This window comes from Neofelis nebulosa, chromosome 9 (genome assembly GCF_028018385.1).
Source record: "Neofelis nebulosa isolate mNeoNeb1 chromosome 9, mNeoNeb1.pri, whole genome shotgun sequence".
In the NCBI taxonomy this organism is placed as follows: Eukaryota; Metazoa; Chordata; class Mammalia; order Carnivora; family Felidae; genus Neofelis; species Neofelis nebulosa.
Window position 1 is genome coordinate 61,783,677 of NC_080790.1, and position 23,547 is coordinate 61,807,223.

At 36.1% G+C, this 23,547-nt stretch overlaps 1 protein-coding gene across 2 annotated transcripts in view; it reads right to left on the reverse strand.

The window, feature by feature from the left end:
* The window catches only part of REL (REL proto-oncogene, NF-kB subunit), a 53,134-nt gene that overhangs the window by 19,395 nt on the left and 10,192 nt on the right, over nt 1-23,547 (reverse strand). For both annotated transcript variants that reach the window (XR_009248602.1, XM_058684007.1), the window contains exons 2-9: nt 23,140-23,282; nt 22,478-22,626; nt 17,503-17,594; nt 4,389-4,529; nt 2,955-3,059; nt 2,014-2,226; nt 1,138-1,206; nt 944-1,009 (exon numbers count right to left, since the gene is read on the reverse strand). Coding sequence is in view for 1 of the 2 variants with exons in the window: in XM_058684007.1 (XP_058539990.1) it covers nt 944-1,009; nt 1,138-1,206; nt 2,014-2,226; nt 2,955-3,059; nt 4,389-4,529; nt 17,503-17,594; nt 22,478-22,626; nt 23,140-23,282 (978 nt within the window). In the remaining variant the exon portion in view is untranslated. The remainder of the gene's footprint in view (nt 1-943; nt 1,010-1,137; nt 1,207-2,013; nt 2,227-2,954; nt 3,060-4,388; nt 4,530-17,502; nt 17,595-22,477; nt 22,627-23,139; nt 23,283-23,547) is intronic.

The window sequence follows — 23,547 nt, forward strand, 5'->3', positions numbered from 1 at the left end:
GAGACACAGAATTGGAAACAGGCTCCAGGCTCCGAGCTGTCAGCACAGAGCCCGACGCGGGGCTCGAACTCACAGACGCGAGATCGTGACCTGGCTGAAGTCGGCCGCTTAACCGACTGCGCCACCCAGGCGCCCCTAGAGATTACTTTAAAAAATAAAGCATTAAAAAAAAATCAGAATTTCAGGTAATGGGAATCTAACTAGCCAAAACCATTTCAAATTCACTATTTTTAGGAGAAAATGGAGGGATGGAGGAAATGCTCATTAGGGATGATTGAAAAATCCACATAACTTGCTAAGATCTATTAAGCTAGAACTCTAAAGTACCATATAATTCCCAGTCAGAAAGAAATTAAGGATTCTGTATCTATTTATATAGTATATGACTGCTACACATACTCAACCAGGAAAAAGCACTCATTTAAGAATGTTAAGGGGAACAAAAGACTTCTAATTAAATAACCCTGGTTGAATGATCTCAACCAGAGGTTCACAACTTTTTTTCTATAAACAGCCAAATATTTCAGCCTCTGTGGGCCATACAGCCTCTGTTGGAACTACTCAGTTCTGCCACTGTTATGCAAAAAAAGCAGCCACAGACAATATGTCATCAAATGAGCGTGGCTGTGTCCCAGTAAAACTTTAAAGATAAGTGACCCGCCAGATCCAAACCACTTCTTCCATGACACACCATAATTAAGTAAAATTACCACCATATGAACAAATGTAATTTCTCAAACAATGAATCCCAAAAACATAATCATAGTTTCCAACAGGACTTTAAATGGAGATCAATTCATTTAATATCCAAAGCATGAAATAATTTGTGGGAATGGAAAATAGCAAAGAAGCAGTTTTCATTCTTAAGAATGGAATTCCAATATACTGTGCAAAGCACTGATCTTTTGACCATTTAAGGAATAGTCTACAGGGGATGAAATACCTTTTTTGATGAATCGTCCTTCTCCAGTTGATCCTAGACCAGGTCTAGGTCTTTCAGGAAAATTAACTGTTGTGATAAAGTTTTTTCATTATTAAACGCAATTTTAAAAATAACATCAGTTAAAATTTGGAAAATGGGATAAAGTAAAAACCCCCAAATCTATTTAAATACAAATCAATCCAAAATACTCTTACCACAATCTTGCCACAGTTTCTGGAAAAGTAGAGTTGTTTTTTGTTTCTTTGCTTTATTGCCATAAGTATCTGGTTAAAAAGAAAGCAGGAAAGTATGTGAATCATCATAGGATTGTGCTGCTTCTCCTTCAACAACTAAATAGGTGTTTTATTCCCATACAGAAAATGCTTTAAAAATATATATATATAATATGGATTTAGTAAGTATTGCAGAATGTGTCCCAAGTCAGCAGTAAAAGGTATAATACTCATCTTGTTTTCTTATAACACCTATAAGTCAACAATGTCAACTAACACAATAAGGGCAGATTAAGGACCAAACCAAAATGAAGACCAGTTTCTGAGTGGCAAGTTTTCCATCTATAAAAAGGGCATGATAAGGACAAAAACAGAACCTCAAATATAAAATAAATTTTGATGAACAGTTCGGATACTTTGACTATTCCAGATTCCTTTCTAAAGAAAGAGATGCAAAAGAGCATAAAGATCAATTGGTAAAAAATCAGCTGAAAACTTTCAGGAAATAAAATGTAAATCATGAATAAACACTACTGTATTCAAATGTATCTAATAAGAAAATATTATTAGGAGAACTAACTTTAAGAAATATATATTGGGGTGACTGGGTAGCTCATTTGGTTAAGCATCCGATTTCAGCTCAGGTCATGCTCTCACAGTTTGTGAGTTTGAGCCCAGCTTTGAACTCTGTGCTGTCAGCGTGGAGCCGGCTTTGGATCCTCTCTGTCCCCCTCTCTCTGCCCCTTCCTCACTCGCACCCACATGCTTGTGCTCTCTTATTTTACTTAAAAATAAGTAAACGTTAAAAAAAAAAAAAATGAAAGAAATGTATAAAACCTTACCACCAAGAAATAATACCTTTTTCATCTGGCAGATATCTAAAATCCATGGATTCACTAACTTCCTGGTCAGAAGGTCTCCGCAGCTGCATTTTTACTGTTACTGGTTCTGTTATAGCTCTGCAATATGGTGGAGTCTTAAAAACAATGGCTACTTGACGGTGTACATCAGCTTGTGAAAAGATACCTTTTGCTTCCCAATCGTTCAACACAAACCGAACTTCTATGTCATCTAGTGAATACAAAAGCAAAGAAATAGCAATGGGAAAACAAAATCCATCTATTAATCTAAAGTACAGATTGGGGGCGCATGGGTGGCTCAGTCAATTGAGCTTAGGTCATGATCTCATGGTTTGTGATGGGCTTTGTGCTGACAGCGCAGGGCCTGCTTGGGATTCTCTCTCTCTCTACCCCTCCGCTGCTTGCCCACACGTGCTCTTTCTCTCTCTAAATAAATATGAAATAAAATGGTCCCCAACTTACAATGGTTCAACTTAACAACGTCTTGACTTTATGATGGCGTGAAAGCAATATGCATTCAGTAGAAAGTGTACTTCAGATTTTGATCTTTTCTGGGCTAGCAATATGCAGTACAATACTCTGAAGATGCTGGGCAGTGGCAGCAAGCCACGTCAGCCACCTGATCAGGAGGGTCAACAACTGATACAACTGTTCTGTTTTTCACTTTCAGTACAGTTTTCAATAAATTACACGAGATATTCAATACTTTATTATAAATAGGCTTTGTGTTAGGTCATTTTGCCCAACTGCACGTTAATGTAAGTGTTATGGGCATGTTTAAGGTAGGCTAGGCTAAGCTATGATGTTTGGCAGGTTAGGTGTATTAACGCATTTTCAATTTAAGATTATTTTCAATTTACAGTGAGTTTATCATGGTGTAACCTCACTGTAAGCCCAGGAAGATCTGTATATTCTAAATTCAATGAAACAAATAAATACCTTTCTGAACTTTATCACATAGTAGAAATATTTCATCTCCTCCTCTGACACTTCCACAGTTCTTGTTTACACGACAAATCCTTAATTCTGCAGTATTTGGAGCACCTAAACATAAAGGATTTTTTTAAATTAGTAATATTTTTTACTCGTTTTTTACGGTGAGAATTCTAGGAAAACAACTTACAGGACAGATAAAAGCTTTAGTGTATAAATAAATTAAGGACACTAAAAACATTAATAATCCACATCTGTCCTTTTCCTTTTTAACTACATTGCCCAAACTGGTTTAGAGCCTTGTGACTTCATTTCTCGGCAATAACAGGTCCTCTAGTTAAATCTCCCTGTTTCTAAATTCGGATTCTTTCAATCCATCCTACACAGTGTCACCAGATTAATCTCTTCAATCATGACTATAACTCTAGAGCAATGCAATTTCATACTGACATGTATAGGAATACAATTTCAATAATTCTCCCTGGCAATTCAAAGTTCTCCATGATGAGGATACTCTGATCCACCTTTATAGGCCTATGCTCCACTATGCTTCTACATGCAATACAGGCAGTCATATACCATGAGTGGATGCATATAAAAGCAAACACACACACACACACACAAACTTCGAGGGCAATTTCATAATCTTCTAAAACTACAAATATCCATATCCTTTGATCTAGCATTTGCCAACATATCTACTTTTATAAAATTATGCTAGGGGCGCCTGGGTGGCGCAGTCGGTTAAGCGTCCGACTTCAGCCAGGTCACGATCTCGCGGTCCGTGAGTTCGAGCCCCGCGTCAGGCTCTGGGCTGATGGCTCGGAGCCTGGAGCCTGTTTCCGATTCTGTGTCTCCCTCTCTCTCTGCCCCTCCCCTGTTCATGCTCTGTCTCTCTCTGTCCCAAAAATAAATAAAAAAACGTTGAAGAAAAAAAAAAAATTTTAAAATTATGCTAGACACATCTGCATAAAATATGCACATACAGGATATATTTACTGAAGTACAATTTGTTAGAGAAAAAAGTCAAGAAGGAAGCAAACCAAATGTCTTGTAATAAGGTAATGATTTCACAAAATTGTGATATAGCCATATAAAGAAATATGCAGTTACTGGAAAGAATAAGGTACCTAAAGGGGGAAAAGGCTAAAGATATATTGCTAAGAGAAAAAAAAAATTTTTTTTAAAGGATCTGTGATTTTTTTTAAAGTTGCCAAAAATATATTGTGAATATATGAAGAAACTGGTTAAACGTACCTGAGGATAGTGATTATCTTTGGAGAAGGAGGAGATCAGAGAAGATTATTCCTATTATTTTAGTAATACTTGAATTTTTCTTACAATGATCATACTTTTTTCTAATTGCCAAAATACTATAAAAAATTAAACTAAAAAACCCCATAAGCTAATGCTACAAATATAAGAAAATAAAGTACTTACGGTTGTCATAAATTGGGTTAGAGACAACAGGAGGTAGAGCAGTTGTCAAATTACCATGTTCATCAGGGAGGAAAACTTGAAAACATAATCTCACCACATTGAGATCGCAATCTTCAATATCAAGCAGCTGTTGTTCAGGAACTAAATATAAATAGTACAATTTTTTTAAGCATGTAAAACAGTCACATAGAACTAAAATCCTGCTAGGTCCTCCTCCTTGCCCAACATATCCAATAACCCTATGTAGCATCCAATCTGTGCTAACAAAATAGAATGGCACACAATCCAAGAATGCCTTTCATCATTACCAGCACGTAGTCAGTCACTAACAGTATTAAGTTACAGCCATGGTCAGGAAGTAACTATCCTAAGTTATCTGAAATTTAGAGCAGAACCCCAAACTGACATTAATAACTGACAAATTCTTACAAAGTAGTTGCAGATTATATGCAACAGAGAATAGGAAGAATATAAAAGAGAATATAAATCTGTATAAGAATTATTATCATCCCTGTTTTACAGATGAAGAATTTTATGTTTTAACGTTTATTCATTTTTGAAAGACAGCGACAGAGTGTGAGTGGGGGAGGGGCAGAGAGAAAGGGAGACAGAGAATCTGAAGCAGGCTCCAGGCTCTGAGCTATCAGCACAGAGCCTGACACGGGGCTTGAATTTACGAACCGCAAGATCATGATCTGAGTCCAAGTTGGACAATTGACTGAGCCACCCAGGCACCCCAAGAACTGATGTTAAGGAGATGAAATTACTTCTCCAAAGTTTCACAGATAGGCAATGGTAGAGAAGGAATTCAAACTAAGACGTCATTGAATCCTGAACCTATGCTCTCAAAAACTGAACTCTATTAGAAAGCTTTACGTATGTTTTGCATAAAAATGACATACGTAGAAATAACTACTAAAATTCAGAACAATATGTTAGGGATTAAATACCTAGAAGAAAATAGATGATATAAGGTAACTAGCTAGTTTCCGTAAGGAATTTTATGTACAAATTAAGTTTGCTTTAAAAGGAACAAAAACACTAGCAGGAAAATTTTACAGTTCTGAAAAAATATAAAAACCTATTCTTTATGACAGAATAGATGTAGTAACAGTTTATTAAGTTGATATTTGAAAAGAAATACAGTTCAACAAGAAAATATTAACTGCATTTTCAAATAACATAAGCTGTAGCAATAAATCATAACAGCCATATTTTTTAAAAGCATGAAATACGCAATGTGGAAATTTTTTATGAAATTTTAGTTTTCAGAAAGTATTAAAATTTGAAATACTAAATTTGAAAACACAGTTAAATACCAAATTCTTTGGTCCTTACAGGAAATAACTAATAAAATGGCAATGCAATTTTGACTGTTTTTATTTAAACTATGCTCACAGTCTTTGTAGCTATCAGAACATTTAAAATATTCCCATTAGTGCTCACTGCTATCAGTGTGGAGCCCACTTGGGATCCTCTGTCCCCCTCTTGCTCTGCCCCTCTCTTGCTCATTCTTTCTCTGGCAAAAATAAACATTAAAAAATCTTAAATATTCCCATCAGTATTTTTTAAGTTAGCTTTATTCATTTATTTATTTATTTATTTAGAAAGACTGTGAGCGGGAGACAGGATGAGAGAGAGGGAAAGAGATGAAAGAATCTTAAGCAAGCTTCATGTTGCCAGCGTAGAACCCTATGCGGGGCTCGAACTCAGCAACTGTTGAGTTCATGACCTGAGCAGAAATCAAGAGTCAGACACAACTAACTGAATCACCCAGGCGCTGCTCTCATTTGCATTCTTAAGCCAAGCATTTGAAGGAGTCTACAAGAACATATCTGTATAACTAAAAAGTCAACATATTATGATATGAACACCTGTGATGCAGGTGTTCATATCATAACATAATATGACATAACGGGTGGCTGAAAGGAGTTTATTACAAATAACAAAAGACCCCTTTTTTTTTTTTTTTTGCTGTTATCACTTACAAAAGGTTTTAGGAGCTTTATGTCAGGAATGGGGGTGAAGACTAAATATATATTTATTATAAATCACAGTATCACAGAAACCCATAGAGATTAAGTTCAGAATGAGAGGCTTCTTTTTTTCCAGATATAGCCTGCCAATTTTCTTTTTTTTTTTTTAATTTTTTTTTTCAACATTTTTTATTTATTTTTGGGACAGAGAGAGACAGAGCATGAACGGGGGAGGGGCAAAGAGAGAGGGAGACACAGAATCGAAACAGGCTCCAGGCTCCGAGCCATCGGCCCAGAGCCTGACGCGGGGCTCGAACTCACGGACCGCGAGATCGTGACCTGGCTGAAGTCGGACGCTTAACCGACTGCGCCACCCAGGCGCCCCAAGCCTGCCAATTTTCTAAGAGGTGGCTAAGAAAATGAGAAGTTAAGATAAATTCTCAGTAGCCTGTAGGGGAAAGATAAAGGGAGTTCAGGGTATACTGAGGATGGAGGACCTGAAAAATGCCCAGTTCTTTGGTTGGGGCCCTGGAGGAGCTACACTTCAGGAGTTAAGAATGAACTGGAGGGGCGCCTGGGTGGCTCAGTTGGTTAAGCGTCCAACTTCGGCTCAGGTCATGATCTCACGGTCCGTGAGTTCGAGCCCCGCGTCGGGCTCTGTGCTGACAGCTCAGAGCCTGGAGCCTACTTCGGATTCTGTGTCTCCCTCTCTCTGACCCTCCCCCGTTCATGCTCTGTCTCTCTCTGTCTCAAAAATAAACACTAAAAAAAAATTAAAAAAAAAAAAAGAACGAACTGGAAAGATACCAGATCCACAGAGATGAAGTCCACTTTCAAATAACCTAAATCATTCACTGATTTGAGGTGATCTGAGATTGCTAGTGACTAGTCACCTACCATAAGAAAATCTTCTGAAGGCAGATAACAACATCCTAGACCTAAAATCCTTAGAATTTTTCATATATGATGACTGGTATTCTATTTCAAATAACCAGGCATATGAGGAGACAAAATAAAGTGATTTAAAACAAAAAAAAGAAAAGAAAAACAAGAGTCTATAGAAACACTGCAAAAGATTCAAATAGTGAAGTCTTCAGAAACCTGATTTAAAAGAACTACACTTAGAGGTGCCTGGGTGGCTTAGTCAGTTAAGCATCTGACTCTTGACTTCAGCTCAGGTCATGATCTCACAGTTTGTGAGTTTGAGCCCTGCATTGGGCTCTGTGCTGACAGTGCGGGGTCTGCGTGGGATTCTCTCTCTGCCCCTCCCCTGCTCACGGTCTCTATCTCTAAATAAATAAATAAATAAATAAATAGATAAATAAATAAATAAATAAAATATTAAAAATAACTATACTTAATGTACTCAGGAGTTAAAAGACAAGATTGAACTTAGTACAGAACTTGAAACTATTAGAAAAGAAACCAAATAAATTCTAGAATTGAAAAATACAATAAACTGAAATTAAGAATACCATCAAATGTATCAACTGTTTTATAAAACTTTGTTTTGTGTCTTCTCTTTGTATATGCCAAGGACTAAAATCTGCTTACCAAGATTTTCTACCGAGAGTTTTTAAAAGTGTTGATTTACATTAAAATTTGTAATCCATTTTCAGCTGATTTTTGTATATAGCAAGAGTTAGAAAAATCCAACTTCTCATATTTTCTTAAGTCTGTTTCTGGGGTCACAATTCTATTCCACTGGTCAATCTGTCTATTGCTACCTCAATACTACACTGCCTTAATTAATACTTCTCTTTATAATAAATTCTAGTATCTGATAAAGCCAGTTTGTCATCGCTATTTCTCTTTTATAAAATATCCTCCTTTTCCTGTTCAGAATAATTTTATCATATTTAATGAAAAATCTCAAGAGTCTGGAATTGCATTGAATCTGTATGTCAATTTGGGGGAAAATAACATCTTTATAATATTGATATTAGTAAACATGACCTATCTCTCCTTCGGTTTAGGTATTCTCCACCCTCTCATAATGAAATTTTATAATTTTCCCTAAAGAAATCTTCATTGTCATTTCTCAGATTCATTGCCACGTACTTTATATCTTCTGACGATATTTCCTTTAATTATTTATTGTTGATATATAGAATGCTACTGATATTTGTATATTAATTTTATATCCATTCTTCTTGAGGTTAGTATTTTGATAACATACTTGTATATCTTTTTGAGTTTTCACCATAAAGAATAGCTTCTGATCATTATAGTTTTATTTCTGCGTTTTCAATCAGGTGTCCCTGCATTGGCTACACTCTCCACTACAATGTTGAACAGAAGTAGCAAGAATACACATTCTTTTCTCATTCTTAACTTCAAAGCCTGCTTCTGATGTCTCCTTCATTTAGGATAATGCTTGCTACAGGTTTTTAAAAATATACGTATCATTCTATAATACAAAATGCAGTATTTTGGTCTGCAATGTGGAGAATGCTTCTCAGCTTTTAAAAATATGCAAAATCTGGGGCGCCTGGGTGGCGCAGTCGGTTAAGCGTCCGACTTCAGCCAGGTCACGATCTCGCGGTCCGTGAGTTCGAGCCCTGCGTCGGGCTCTGGGCTGATGGCTCGGAGCCTGGAGCATGTTTCCGATTCTGTGTCTCCCTCTCTCTCTCTGGCCCTCCCCCGTTCATGCTCTGTCTCTCTCTGTCCCAAAAATAAATAAAAAAAAAACGTTGAAAAAAAAAATTAAAAAAAAAAATGCAAAATCTGACGAAGAACAATCAAATTCTCTTAAATTCCTCTTAAACTAGTTTAAAATTTCCCTTTATATTTATCAAAAGGCAACAAGGTAACAATTGTTCTTCTTAATCTGTCTTTAGAAATAAATATTACTCCTTAGTCCTAAAAGCAGTATGTATAAGAATTTAATTTTTATCGGAAAAATATTACCATGATGTATTTCTCTTAGAAGTAGGGATTCAAAATTTTAAAGTCAATTACAGTATATATTAGCTCTAGAGATGTGACATTTCCAAAATTCTAATACAGTTAAATATTACTGAAATACAAGTAAACATCAGGACAAAAATACACAGTATATAGGCTAATAATTTTAAAAGCTCGCTTCATTTAAAAGTCATTTGGAAAAAAAGCTCATTTCATTTAAGTCTCATTTCAGAAAAAAAAAATGAAGTTTAGTTATAATTCATTTGACTTGCTATTTAAAATGTATAGAGGGGCGTCTGGGTGGCTCAGTTGGTTAAGTGTCTAGCTCTTTTTTTTTTTTTTTTTAATGTTTATTTATTTTTGAGAGAGAGCGTGCACTCGTGAGTGGGGGAGGGGCAGAGAGAGAGGGAGACACAGACTCTGAAGCAGGCTCCAGACTGTCAGCACAGAGTCCAATGTGGTGCTCAGAGTCCAACGTGGTGCTCAATCGGAGAGATCATGACCTGAGCCAAAGTCGGACACTTAACCGACTGAGCCACCCAGGTATCTGGAAGCGTCTGACTCTTGATTTTGGCTCAGGTCATGATCTTGTGGTCGTGGGTCCGTGTCAGGCTCCATGCTGAACGTGGAGACTGCTTGGGATTCTCCCCCCTCTCTCTCTGCCCCTGCCCAGCTCACCTGTTCATGCACCCTCACTCTCAAAATAAAAACTTTTTAAAAAATGTATAGATAACCTGTCATGTATAACATAAGAAAAGCTAACATTTAAAGTGCTTACGTGGCCAGGCAAAAGGTAAATGGTCACAGCCATCTATCATTAATTTACTCATTCTTTCAAGATATTTATTGAGTTACTATTATGTGCTGTGCACTAAAATAAATACCAGATACAGATATGAAAAGACCATGCCTGCTCTTAGTGAGATTAGTGTCTCCATGAAAAATAGGTAAAGTTATATAACATGAAGAGTTATAATGGGAGTATGTTGAATACAGACAGCATAAAAGAATTGTGCCCCAAGTTCTGCCCATGATAATCAATAAGGTTTGAAAAACTAAAGTGAATGCAGTAAAGAAAGGATAATGAAGTACTCAAGAGCTTTTCTTCTTGTCTTTTAAAAACAAAAGAAAAAATGTATTTATTTAAGTAATCTCTATACCCAACATGGTGCTCAAAGTCACGGCTCCAATATCGAGTTGCATGTTTAGTGGACTGAGCTAGCCAGGTGCCCCTCTTCTTGTTTTTTAAGCTTAAAGTTGTGAGGAAAGGCTCTTATATTTTCTTGTATTAAACCAGACTTTAGAGACCAGAATGAATCTATGTTAGAGATCACTTGTCTTTTTAAACTGTGTTATCTTTCAGACTACCAATATAAGATAATCCCCCCAAACTCAATTGTAAAATAGTCTTTGTAACAACTCAGTGTCCTCTCTATATGGAAAAATAATAAGACACTGAATAAAACTGAATTGTAAATTCTTTATTGTCAAAATCCTATCGATTTTAATCAATGAATATTAGAATTCCTTGTACATCATTAAACACATAGCTAGAAAATGATAAATAATTTTTTTTTCAGCTTTTGTTGTAAGAGTCCTCTGTGAAGTCTAACTGCTATTCTTTTATTCCAGCTAAGTGGACACTATTAAAACTTGATATTGGAAAAAAAAAAAACCAAAAAACTTGATATTGGAACCCTTCATTAAATTCTTTGTGCAATTTAGATTTCAGCACATCTTTGACAATTTGAACAATATTTTTACATGAAACCTCAAATTTAACACTACTTGATTGCTGTATATCCCTTTTTTGTAAGAGATAGTTCTAAAGAATTAATAGCAAGAAAAGTAAGGAATGCCCTTAAAACATACTAGTTGATGTAGTACATAAACTAATCCTACACAAAGCTAAGAATAATTTTTACCAGTTTTTGTATTTTCACACGATACCTGATGTCTATAAAACAGACTGTCACAATGATGTAACATCAGTGTATAGACCAGAAAGTGCAGGTCCTATTTTACTAAACACTTCCAATTTTACTGTTTCTATATATCACAAATATAGATCACAAAAACAAAGTCAACTAATCTCTTACAGTACTAACAGAATTTTCCTATGTGAAGTGATACACCTGTGAAAAAGTATAAATTCAGCACTGACAAATTTCTATGTACATGGTAGAATTTGAACTTGTATATCCCAAAAATAAAATAAACAACCAAAGAAAAGGATAATTCTGAGTTATCTAAATTAGTTTTTGGTGTTTTGAGTTTTTTCAAGGGGATTAGATTTTGTTTTGCTTAGTATTAGAAATGTACATTTGAGGGGGCGCCTGAGTGGCTCAGTCGGTTAAGCATCCAACTCTTGATTTCTGCTCAGGTCATTATCTCATGGTTTGTGGGTGTGAGCCTCTCATCGGGCTCTGCACCCTCTCTCTCTCTCTGCCCCTCCCTTGCTTGTACTCGCTCTCACTCTCTCTCTAAATAAAAAAATGAACTTAAAAAAAGAGAAATGTACATTTTAGGTCTCATTTCAATATTCTAGGAAAACAATAACATATAATAACCATAATTTCTATTATAAAAACTATACTGGAATAGAGAATGAAGCCTACTCTAAACGTCCTATTTAAATGTATAACCTTTTCCCCTTAACTACAGATTCCCGACTCCTTACACTGATTTTTCCCCCTGAGAACTTTTCATTGCCTAATAAATCACCTACTATATTTACTTAGTAAATTTGTTTATTGTCGGTCTTTCTCCACAGAAATCGAAGCTCTTCAAAGGCAGGAATTTCTGTTCATTTTGTTCACTAACTTATCCCAAGCACCTACAACAACCTAGGACTATAAAGACTGAATGAGGTAACATTCCTATTGAAGGAATGAATGCATTAGTAGTTAAGATGCATAACTTACTGTATATAAATAGGAAACTTTTACCTCAGATATTGTGAAGATATCTGTTTTAACAGTAATATAAATATACGGTTTAGGTACCAAAGTGAAATATAAGATATTGTGAAGATATTTGTTTTAACAGTAATATAAATATACTGTGAAGATATTTGTTTTAATAGTAATATAAATATACGGTTTAGGTACCAAAGTGAAATATAAGCAAGTTCCATCATAGATCCTGTCCACAATGAGCATAAAATTCATCTCATAAAACAACTGCTGGAGAATTAAATAATCCAACAGATGTCACAAAGCTTTTCATGACCAATTGCTGAGTGACTGGTATAATTATAGGGGGATATTACCTTGGGCTCAACAGAGCTAAAAAGGCTTTCAGGGCATTTCAGATAAGGAAAGCAACTTGAATATTTTTGGTGGACAAGTACAAACAAGGTGTGTTCACTCATTCATTTGTTCATTTTCTCTTTCAACAAATTTTAATTAAGCCCCTACCATGTGCCACACACTAGACTGTGTGTTAGAGATACATAGAAGACAGTCCTTCACAGCCTCAGGAATCAGTGAGGGAGAAACACACAAAGGCATAGCAAATCATATTGGAAAGATGTACAACATTTTCAGAAAACAATACTTTTCCCTGTGGCAAGGTCACAGAAAGCTTCAAAGAGGCAACCTTTAAACTTGAAGGCTGAGCAGGAAGAATTTACTAGGTAGATCAGGGCATTCCACGTAAGGGCATTGTGTATATAAAGGCACAGTAGCAAGAAAGAATGTGGCTCTTCTAACACGGCAAAATATTTCAGATGGCAAAAACAAAGCACATTTGTGTGCGCTCAGTGTTAGAGGAAGGAGGGACAGGAAGTCAAAGCAGAGGATGCAAGCCAGAGAAGAAGTTGGAACGGAAAACAAGGATCAGATGATCAAAGGCTTTGAATGCTATGAGTGAGAAGTTGAATCTAGCAAGTAGATCAGAGTTTCTCAAAGCATGGTCCATGGATGGCTTGCACCAGAATCATCTATGGAAGAGATTTTCAAATTATTGTTTGGGACCCAGTGGTCATAAAATTAATTTGGTGGTTGGATAAGCATTTTCTTTTTTAAATTTTAATTTCACTTAACATACAGTGCTATATTAGTTTCAAGTATACAATATAGTGATTCAGCACTTCCATACATCACCTGGTGCTCGCCATGGCAAGTGTGCTCCTTAATCCCCATCACCTATTTCACCCATCCCCCCACCCACCTCCCCTCTGATAACCATCCATCTGTTCCCTAGAGTTAAGAGTCTGTTTCTTGGTTTGCTCTTTCTCTTTTTTTTTCCCTTTGCTCATTTGTTTTGTTTCTTAAATTCCACATGAGTGAAATCATATGGTATTTGTCTTTCTCTGGAGTTATTTTGCTTAGCATTATAATCTAGTTCCGCCCATGTCAATGCATATGGCAAGATTTCATTCTTTTTTATGGCTGAATAATATTCCATTGTGTATATATAGCATTCTTTATCCATTCATCAATCAATGGGCATTTGGGATGTTTCCTTGTCTTGGCTATTGTAAATAATGCCACTATAAACATAGAGGTGGATGTGGATTGACATTTTTAGTAAGAGTTTGGGACCCATTGGTTATAAAATTGGTGTGTTAGAAAAGCTTTTTCTTTAAAAAAAGAGAAAAAGAAAAGAAAAAGAAATGGAATGCAAAGGCATGGAATAGAGTATACTGCATGTAGTAAGAACAGTGCTTTATGTATGTATGTATGTGTGCATATGTATGTATTGGTGGAGAAACAAGAGCTATTTCTTCTGTGAGTCACAGTCAAGTAAGTTAAGAAACATGAAGCTAGAGATTTCTCAAAACAGCATCCCAGACCCCATGCTAGACCTAGCAAATCAGTGGGAATATGACGTGGAATCTACATTTTTAGCAAGTATGAAGTATATTTTTGAGAACCACTGCTGAAAATTATTTGGAGCCACTGAATTCCTATTGTTTTAGAAGGATATTTTTGCATGCAGAGTGTACAAACTGCTTGGAGGATATTAAGAACAGAGGCAGGAACACAAGTTTAGGGGCTGTCAGCAACAGTCCAGCTATAAATGATGTTAAGTTTACATTCCTACAATGGTAGTGAGAAAAATGTAGAAGATGGTGGAGAAATGGTTAGGGTAGGTGGCCAAAAGAGTTTTGCTGGAATAGCGAGGGGTTCATGAAGAGGAGCTGTGGAAAAGAAGGCAGGAAAGATATGCTGGAGCTACATGTGGAAGACTTTCAATTTAGGGCCATTTAGTTTTTAAACTTTTAAAGGAGCCATTTCAATGTTTTAATCAGAGTAATATGCTAAAGCACTATTCTAAGAAGATTATTCTACTGGGGTGTGGGGGGAGGAGATTACTACAATTCAAATTGTGAGATGGTAGGTCCCTAAACTAAAGAGGGAGCAAAAGGGCTATGGGGAAGAAAGGGACGTTACAAAAAACTAAATAACAACCAAAAGCACAAATACTGTGAAGGCTCAACCGGCAGGATTGCTCCCTTCCCCAAATCTAAATCCACCTAGGCAGTGCAGTAGAGAGATCATGAGCCTGATAGCCAGGCTGTGTTCAAATCCCAGTACCATCACTTACCAACTATATGACCTTGAGAAAATTACTTAATTTTTCTATCCCTTCATTTCCTTATTTATAAAATGGAGATAACAACAACAGTCCCTACCTCACAGGCTGCTATAAGAATTAAATGAAATAAGGGGTGCCTGGCTGGCTGAGTCAGAAGAGCATGTTACTCTTCATCTTGGGGTTGTGAGTTCCAGCCCCATGTTGGGGGGTAGAGATTATTTAAATAAATAAAGAAGTAAAGAAACTTTTAAAAATTAAAAAAGAAATTTAATGAAATAAGTATGTAATGCACTTATTTTGTACTAGGAACTACTCTGAGTGCTATATGAGCGTTATTAACATCATGCCTGGTTCTGGATTGGTGTAAAAAAACAAAAACAAAAAAACCTAAAAAACTTCTAGAAGGTCCATCTACATTTTCCTTTTTTGCTTTTCCACTGGAGTCAGATCCAGACTTGAATTCCAGCTCTGCCATTTGCTACACGTCTTGGGAAAATTAAATAACCAAAGCTTTGGAATTCCCTTCTGAAAAGAAGTGCCATTACAATGATTAAATAAATAGCATACATAGGCACCTAACATTTACTTCTTGACATACAAAAAGTACTTAATAAATGGTAGCTATTATTTATGATCTCCTTGTTTTGTGCTACATTTCCCTGTTTTATACTACATCTAAACTTAGATGGACTCTTTAATTTTTAAGTTTTGGTTTTTACTTGAGCAATGAAAATGAGCAGACTCTTGACCCAGAAATTCTCCACTTTTGAAAATTTATCCTAAGGAAATAATCACACAAGAACTCAAAGTGTATATATTCAATGGAGTTGGTTTTTTTTTTTTAATAAAATGAAAACCTAAACGCTTATGAATAGATGGCTAGATAAACAAATTATGGTCTGTCCAAACAATAGAGTACTCTGTTAAAAAGTAAAATAGATTCAAAAGTACTAACATGGAAAGATATTTAAGATCTATTCCTAAGTACAAAGAAACAAGCAGTAGCAGTATAGCATGATTCCATTATATAAAAAAATAAATATGTATATTTGTGTATATTCATTTATATTATTTATATATATTTACTGTTTAGTGGATTTTGCTGGGGATGGCACTATCTGGAGTAGTGCAACTGTAAGCACCCTGTATTATTTTAATAGGTAAATGACTACAGCAAGCTAAATGTCGGCATCCTACCCTACAGTAGTCACCACTGTAAAAACTACGAGATGATAAGCTGCTAAACTAGGGAGACAGCTATGCATATATAAAGGAAATTCTAGAAAAATACACATCAAATTTAATAGTCGTCTCCTCTGATGAGGAAGGCTGAAGGGGACTTTTGCTTTTAGCATTATACTAAATAGTATGAAAAATAAAGACTAGGGAAAAGAGATGCAGACCTTATGATTCATATAAACACCGCACTTGGCTATGAACATATTCCTTAACTTCACTTCGTATCCCTTAAATTATTTTTATACATCCAGGAAAAACAAACAACCAACAATATAAGGATGTATTTTTTTCTAAAAGTTCATTTATTTATTTTGAAAGAAAGAGACAGAGTTCATGAAACCAGGAGCGCCAGAGAGAGAGCACCTCCTGGGCGAGAGAGAGAGAGAGAGAGAGAGAGAGAGAATCCCACAGGGCTCGATCTGAGCCAGAACCAAGAGTTGGACGCTTAACCAACTGAGCTACCCAGATGCCCCAACAATATAAGGATGTCTTAAATATGACAGAGAAATGTATTCTTTGAAAATTTTATAGTAGTTCAATTCCTGAATCATGCTTATTTAAGTAGCTGCAGAAGACTTACAATGGAAACTAACTGTAATGTAGGATGCCAGCATTTATCTATCCAAACAACACAGAGTGAGGGGCGCCTGGGTGGCGCAGTCGGTTAAGCGTCCGACTTCAGCCAGGTCACGATCTCGCGGTCCGTGAGTTCGAGCCCCGCGTCGGGCTCTGGGCCGATGGCTCGGAGCCTGGAGCCTGTTTCCGATTCTGTGTCTCCCTCTCTCTCTGCCCCTCCCCCGTTCATGCTCTGTCTCTCTCTGTCCCAAAAATAAATAAAAAACGTTGAAAAAAAAATTAAAAAAAAAAAACAACAAACAACACAGAGTGCTTATAATTGCCAGGCATTACACTGCATCACTCCATCCCTAACAAAACCTACTAACCAGTAAATATCTAGCCTTATACATAAATACACTAATGAAAATATTTTGTATAGCTTCTACTATTTCTATACATCTTCTTCCACACTGGGATTAATTTAAATTTTGCTGTTGAATATGCTCTTGATTTAAATGTACTTCAATATCTTATAACCACAGTGCCTATTCAACATTCAGAAAAGGTAATGTATACTATCTGCTGGGGTGGCAAAAGGAAGGCCACATTCAAAAAGAATCAGAACATTTTTGAGGTTTTCTTATAGAAAACAATGGCACTTTCCACTGATACCAGAAAGCCTGGTCTGCCAAAGAATTTTTTTTTTCCGACACTATGAAAGATTTTAAATATTCTTCATTCTTCAGATACAGGTATACGCTAACAAGTAGAAAACTGAACATGGAACTTAAGGTAGCTCTTAAAGCACAGGTTTGAGATACAAATAGAATTCACTAACACAAATAGGTCAATACCCAAATAACAGAAATGATTATACCAAGCATACTTACCATTGAAAGGATTGATTCCTGCCCTTATTCTTGATATAATAGCTTCTTTTACTTCTTTTTTCTTTACACATCGAATACCCAAATTTTGAAAACTAGAAGGAAAACAGAACTTTCAAACTGCTTTACAGTTAAATACAAAGACATATAAATGAGGTTTTACGGAAGGATACTGCAAAAATCAAATATGTCAAATATACCAAAATTAGATGAAGATTAACAGGAAAGTGACACCACAAAGCTAAAACTGACCTCCCGAACAAAAAAGCTGTAAAAAGATGTCCATAAGCTGAAGCCCACAGGTATATTTTACTAAGCCCATAAAAGTGTCATCTACCTTAAATAAAAAAACAAATGCGCACAGTTAACAATCAAGTTAACTGAATATAAATATATGGATTTCTGGCTTCTCTTCAACATTCTAAAGGTCTGGCAACAGTAGACTGCCACAGAAACACCTGGCTAGAGCTGAGCACCTGCAGCCCCACTTATGCAGGGCTCTCCAATTTACTATAGTGCCTGCTAGTCCTCTTATCCCTGATCCATTCCACAGACATTTGATTTCTGAGCCCTGACTTCACTGCTAGTAGCAATGGAATATGTTTTATGCTATATTATATGAAGCTATAATAATCATTCATAAGAAAACACTGAACATTTTAAATTAGAAAGTTGTTTAATGTGAATAATATTTAACAAAAGTTTTAAAATGTCATTTATGGAAAACTTCTCAATAGCTACAAATATTACTAATTTGCATATTGTAGCATAGATGGTGGAGGGGGGAACTCCCCTACCACCACCAGTCATACTTGTTCCCACATGGAAAAACCATGACATCATTAAAGCTGGGTGGGTGTGAATAAGGAAGCAAAACTTGGTTATAATAACATTACTATTTGTTCAAACTTCATAACAGCACTTTGCAACAGGAGGCTGCCTGCCTTGTTTGCCCTTCTCCATGCTCATGCTGTCTTATGTTCCTGCTCTTCACCTTCACCATACTTGTGATTTTGTTAGCACCTAAGATACCTTTGACATTTCTTTCCTCTGCTTCCAATAATTAAAAAATAAATCTGGAATACGTAATCCTTTCTCAAAACCCTGAAACCATAATCCTCTTCCTCAAAAGTATTCTACTTCTTTGAAAGATTCATAGCTTGGTTCTCGTTTCTCTTTGACAAAAAATTTAATGAATGAAATTTTGGATTCTTACTCTGTACCAAAACTGTCTGGAAAGTTATGGGGACATAAAATCCCTCCCCTCATGCAGCTCACAGTCTAGCGCAGGGGCTGACAAACTATTGCCCCCAGACCATATCTGGCCCGCCACCTGTTTTTGCAAACACAGATTTTTTGGAACACAGACAAGCCAATTTGTTTACATATTGTCTAGGCATGCTTTCATGTTACAAGAGAATTGAGCAGTTTCAACACAGACCATATGGCCTGCAAAACCTAAACTATTTACTATCTGGCTCTTTACAGAGAAAGTTTGCTGACCTCTAGTCTAGTGAAGCAGATATAGAAGTATTAAATAATCACATGCAAAAGACAAATGCTGGGGCGCCTGGGTGGCTCAGTCAGTTACGCATTCGACTTTGGCTCAGGTCATGATCTCATGGTTCACGAGTTTGAGCCCCGCGTCGGGCTCTGTGCTGACAGCTCCAAGCCTGGAGCCTGCTTCAGATTCTGTGTCTCCCTCTCTCTCTGTCCCTCCCCTCCTCACACTTTGTCTCTCTCAAAAATGAATAAAAATATTAAAAATAATAACAATAATAATAAAATAAAAAAACAAAAGACAAATGCTAAACTGAAATCCTAACAAATTTGATAAGGGGGACATACACTTTGTCATAGGAGCCTTTGATGGGAGAGACTTGATCAATTCTGGATGGACAAACAGGTTTATTGTATGAACTGATACTTAATATAAACAGAAATGAAGTAGGGGAAGAGAAGAGTAAAGTGACTTCAGGCAGGAGGAACAGAACAAGCAAAGGTCCCTACAGAAGAGCATTGTAAACACAGCAAACTAAAGGAAGGCCTCTATGACTGGAGTGTAAAGTTCAAGGAAAGCACAGTATAATGGCAGGCTAGAAATACAAGGAGACCATGCGGACCTCACAGGCCAATAAGGAATGTTGTCCTTATTCCAAGAGCCACATAAAGCCATTAAAATATTTTAAATGGGGATTTGACATTCAGATTTGTATTTAAAAAGCTCACTCTGAATAAATTAACTTAACTTTTACAAAAGATCACTTTGGCTAAGTGGAGAACAGACTTGGGGAGCAGGGGGGAGAGGGGGAGTACAAAAAGATGCAAGCAGACCAGTCAGGAGGCTATTCTGGCAGCTTACATTTAGACTACAGGTAGTGTGGTGGTGATGGAGGTCACTGAGGAAAGTGCATAGATTCAAGAACTATTTAAGAAGTACTGGTTAATGAATTCAAAGTATGCATCTGTGGGAGGGGTGTCATGGATGATACCCAAGTTTGGGGCTTTTATAGCAACCACTGAGATAAGGCACATTGGAAGAAGCACTGAGAAAAAAGTATGATCATGGTACAATTACGGTTTTGGGAATACTCTATTTGAGGTGTTTTGATATTTACAAGAATATGTCAAAAAGACAATGGGACTAAATACCATTCTCCACTGAAGGGAACCAGGGCTCCTTAGAAAAAAACTGATTTCAGAGCTGGGGCAAGAAAAGTACAAGTAAGTCTTGAACACTTTGCTGTGTCAGAAAGTAAAAAAGTGCTCAAAGAAAGATGGGAACATATCAAAAGGACATAGGAAACAGGTTGAAGGGGCTTGCATTGGTCATATATGGGTCAACCCGAACATCAAAATAATAATGCCAATAATGGACTACAGTACAGTGTATATAAGAATCCATGGGGCTACAGTGCTATTTTTTTTTTTTTAATAGGAAAGGGGAAAAAGGAAAAGTTTTTCTTTACAATAGAATGCTGATTAACATCACCAATGGAAAACACTAATATCCCATGTCTCCTGAAGGGATATTTTGAGAACAACATAGCAGCACCTCTGTAGATTTCTCATCCAAATTGTTCCAGGTTAACATGAATGTATTATTCGTGTTACTAACATGAATATAAACCAGCAACTATTCAGACTAATCCACACTGAACACAATCTTCAAAACAGCCCAGACTCTTCAAAAATGTTAATGTCCATGAAAGACCAAAAAAGACTGGGAAACTGTTCTAAATTAAGGGAGACTTTAATAATCATGACAACTTAAATAATCATGACAAGTAAATACAATATGTGATCCTTAACAGAAACCTCGATTGGGGGGAGAAACAGGACAGCCATAAAGGGCACTGTTGAACATAACCAAGATAGTCCAAAAATGTAACTGCCTGTAACTAAGATCGAGAAAAGTAGGAAGTAAAACAGGAGAGGTTATTTTCACAGAAATCAAGAAATAAAAATGTTCTAAGAAAGGAAGGGTCCACAATGTAAAATGGCATTGGGAGGTCAAATAATATAAACAGGAAATATTTCTTGCCACATGTGTATTACTAATTATTTTTGGTTTTATGTTGTTACTGTGAGAGGAATATTTTTAAAGTATATTTTCTAGGGGCGCCAGGATGGCTCAGTCGGTTGAGCGTCCGACTTCGGCTCAGGTCATGATCTCACGGTCTGTGAGTTAGAGCCCTGCTTTGGGCTCTGTGCTGACAGCTCAGAGCCTGGAGCCTGTTTCAGATTCTGTGTCTCCCTCTCTCTCTGCCCCTCCCTTGCTCATGCTCTGTCTCTCTTTGTCTCAAAAATAAATAAAAACATTAAAAATAATAATAAATTTAAAGTATATTTTCTAAATAGTCACTACTAATACAGAAGGAGGCTACTAACATTTTCCCTGTTGTAATTAGGTTCATTTTTTTCCCCAAAGGCGATATATGTTCATCACAAAAACTAACTATAGAATAAACACAAGTTAAAAGAAAAATATAAAACCCCACAATCTTACCCACCAAGAGACAACTACTATTAATACCAAGTATATGTACACATACATTTAAAAAAATATATTTTTAATCACATATTGTTTTAAAACCAATTTATCTTACATAGTGTGAATATCTTTCTATACAAAGAGATATTTGCAATGTTATGTTTAATGCCTGGATGTACCAGTTTATTTAACTAGTCCCTCCCTGTTTATTACTTCAATTGCTTCAAACTTTTTGCTTTTACTAACAAAGCTGCAATGAATATCACTATAGTTAAATTAAGCTTAATTGTTTCCTGAGGATAAACTCCTAGAAACAGAATTGCCGGTTCAAGAGACATTCATATTTTTCAGGTTTTTCCTATGTGAAAGTGCATACCAGAAGGATTTGATTAATTTGTACTACCACCAACATGATAATGGACCCATCTTGTGGCAGCCTCACCAACACCAAAGTGTTAAATGATTTTTTTTATCTTAGAATTACTATTGTATGTTACTTTTATAACCTGTCCTTTTCTAAATAATAATTCCAGTTTTCCAGTTGATTTTCTCATATTTGGTGATTTTTAACTATTAATGAAAGGACAAAGTAAAATATATGAAAGAAAACCTTTCATAAATGGTTCAAACTAAGAAAGAAAATCACAGCATGAAATAAGTTTATGTATACCTTCAGTAACAATAAGTATTCCTGCTACCATCATGGGCTGTCCACTAGTAAAGAATAAAAGGGTGGTTCTAAGCAAATGGTAAGAAAATTTAAAGGTACACTATAGTGGTATTTCATTAACAGCAGTTATATTAATAGTTTTCATAGTATGAGAAGCTTTCGCATCCAAGTGAGAAGTGGCTATAGTAGAATTAACCACAACTAACCTTGAATGTTTACTCTATTCTGCTAAAAAATAACAGATGTACATGCATAGTAAACAGAGCATCCTATGCTTATCCTATTCCTAAAGAGATCTGTGACTGTGTACTTACAACAAGGGTCTGCGTTCTTGTCCAAACTCTGCTTCATAGTAGCCATCTCGGCAGTCTTTTCCTACTAAATCATGAGGATGAGGTTTATATGGGTCGTTCTTTGTTACTAATGTAATTCTCACTTTTCCCTTTCCATAATAGTTCATAATCTGAAAAAGGGGGAAATTAAAGATATAATCCATAAATTTATCTCATTAAGAATTGATCTACTAAATGAGAGTTGAATATATATAATGCAGTTAGCACCAGATAAATAAAGTCCAGTTGACTGGCAAATGCAGTTTAGATGAAACTTTCCAGAGAATACCAGAAGGGAAGAATTTACCTCTCAGTTCTCTGGAGTACTATTTTCTGCATTAATTTCAATTGGTCACATAATCTGATTCTGCCCATTTTCCTTTTAAAACAAGTTATACCATAATATTATCATGGAGCATGAGAAAACACCTGAATGTTGGGCCACTGAATGCCAGGCTTTTCTGTTCACTGTCATACCATAAATACCCCTTCAAAGTATATATTTAAGCCACAGTAGAAATAACAGCACAAGCCACAGTAGAAATGACAGCACATTGTGAAGAAACTGGGTCTTGAATGTAATTGCTATAGCTAAAATATGAAGCAATTAAGAGTTAGGTACACACAGGAAAATGGTCTATTACCTGGATAGATGGGTATGTTCGGTTGTTGTCTGTGCTGTGCTCCCCTGGAATGCTGCCCGCTGACCGCCCTTCACATTTGTATCTAAAACGCATTCCCCTCTGCCTGGGCTGTTCAGTTATCTCTATACATGGGTTATACCCACCTGGAAATTTGAAAAAGAGGAAGATTGAAATTAGGATAGCAGTAATAATGGATTTAACCATTTTGTTTCTTTCAAAACAGCAGACTAAAAATTTTTCCCTCCCAATATTAAATAATAAGGTTGAAATACAATTACCCAAGGTTGAATTGTAAAGGCACCTTCTTCTCCCACTCATAATTAACATAATGTTAACACAGATCACTCAAATCATATTTATTAGGTAGCACTCTATCATTTAATATCTACAGCTAATGCCAGTGTGAAG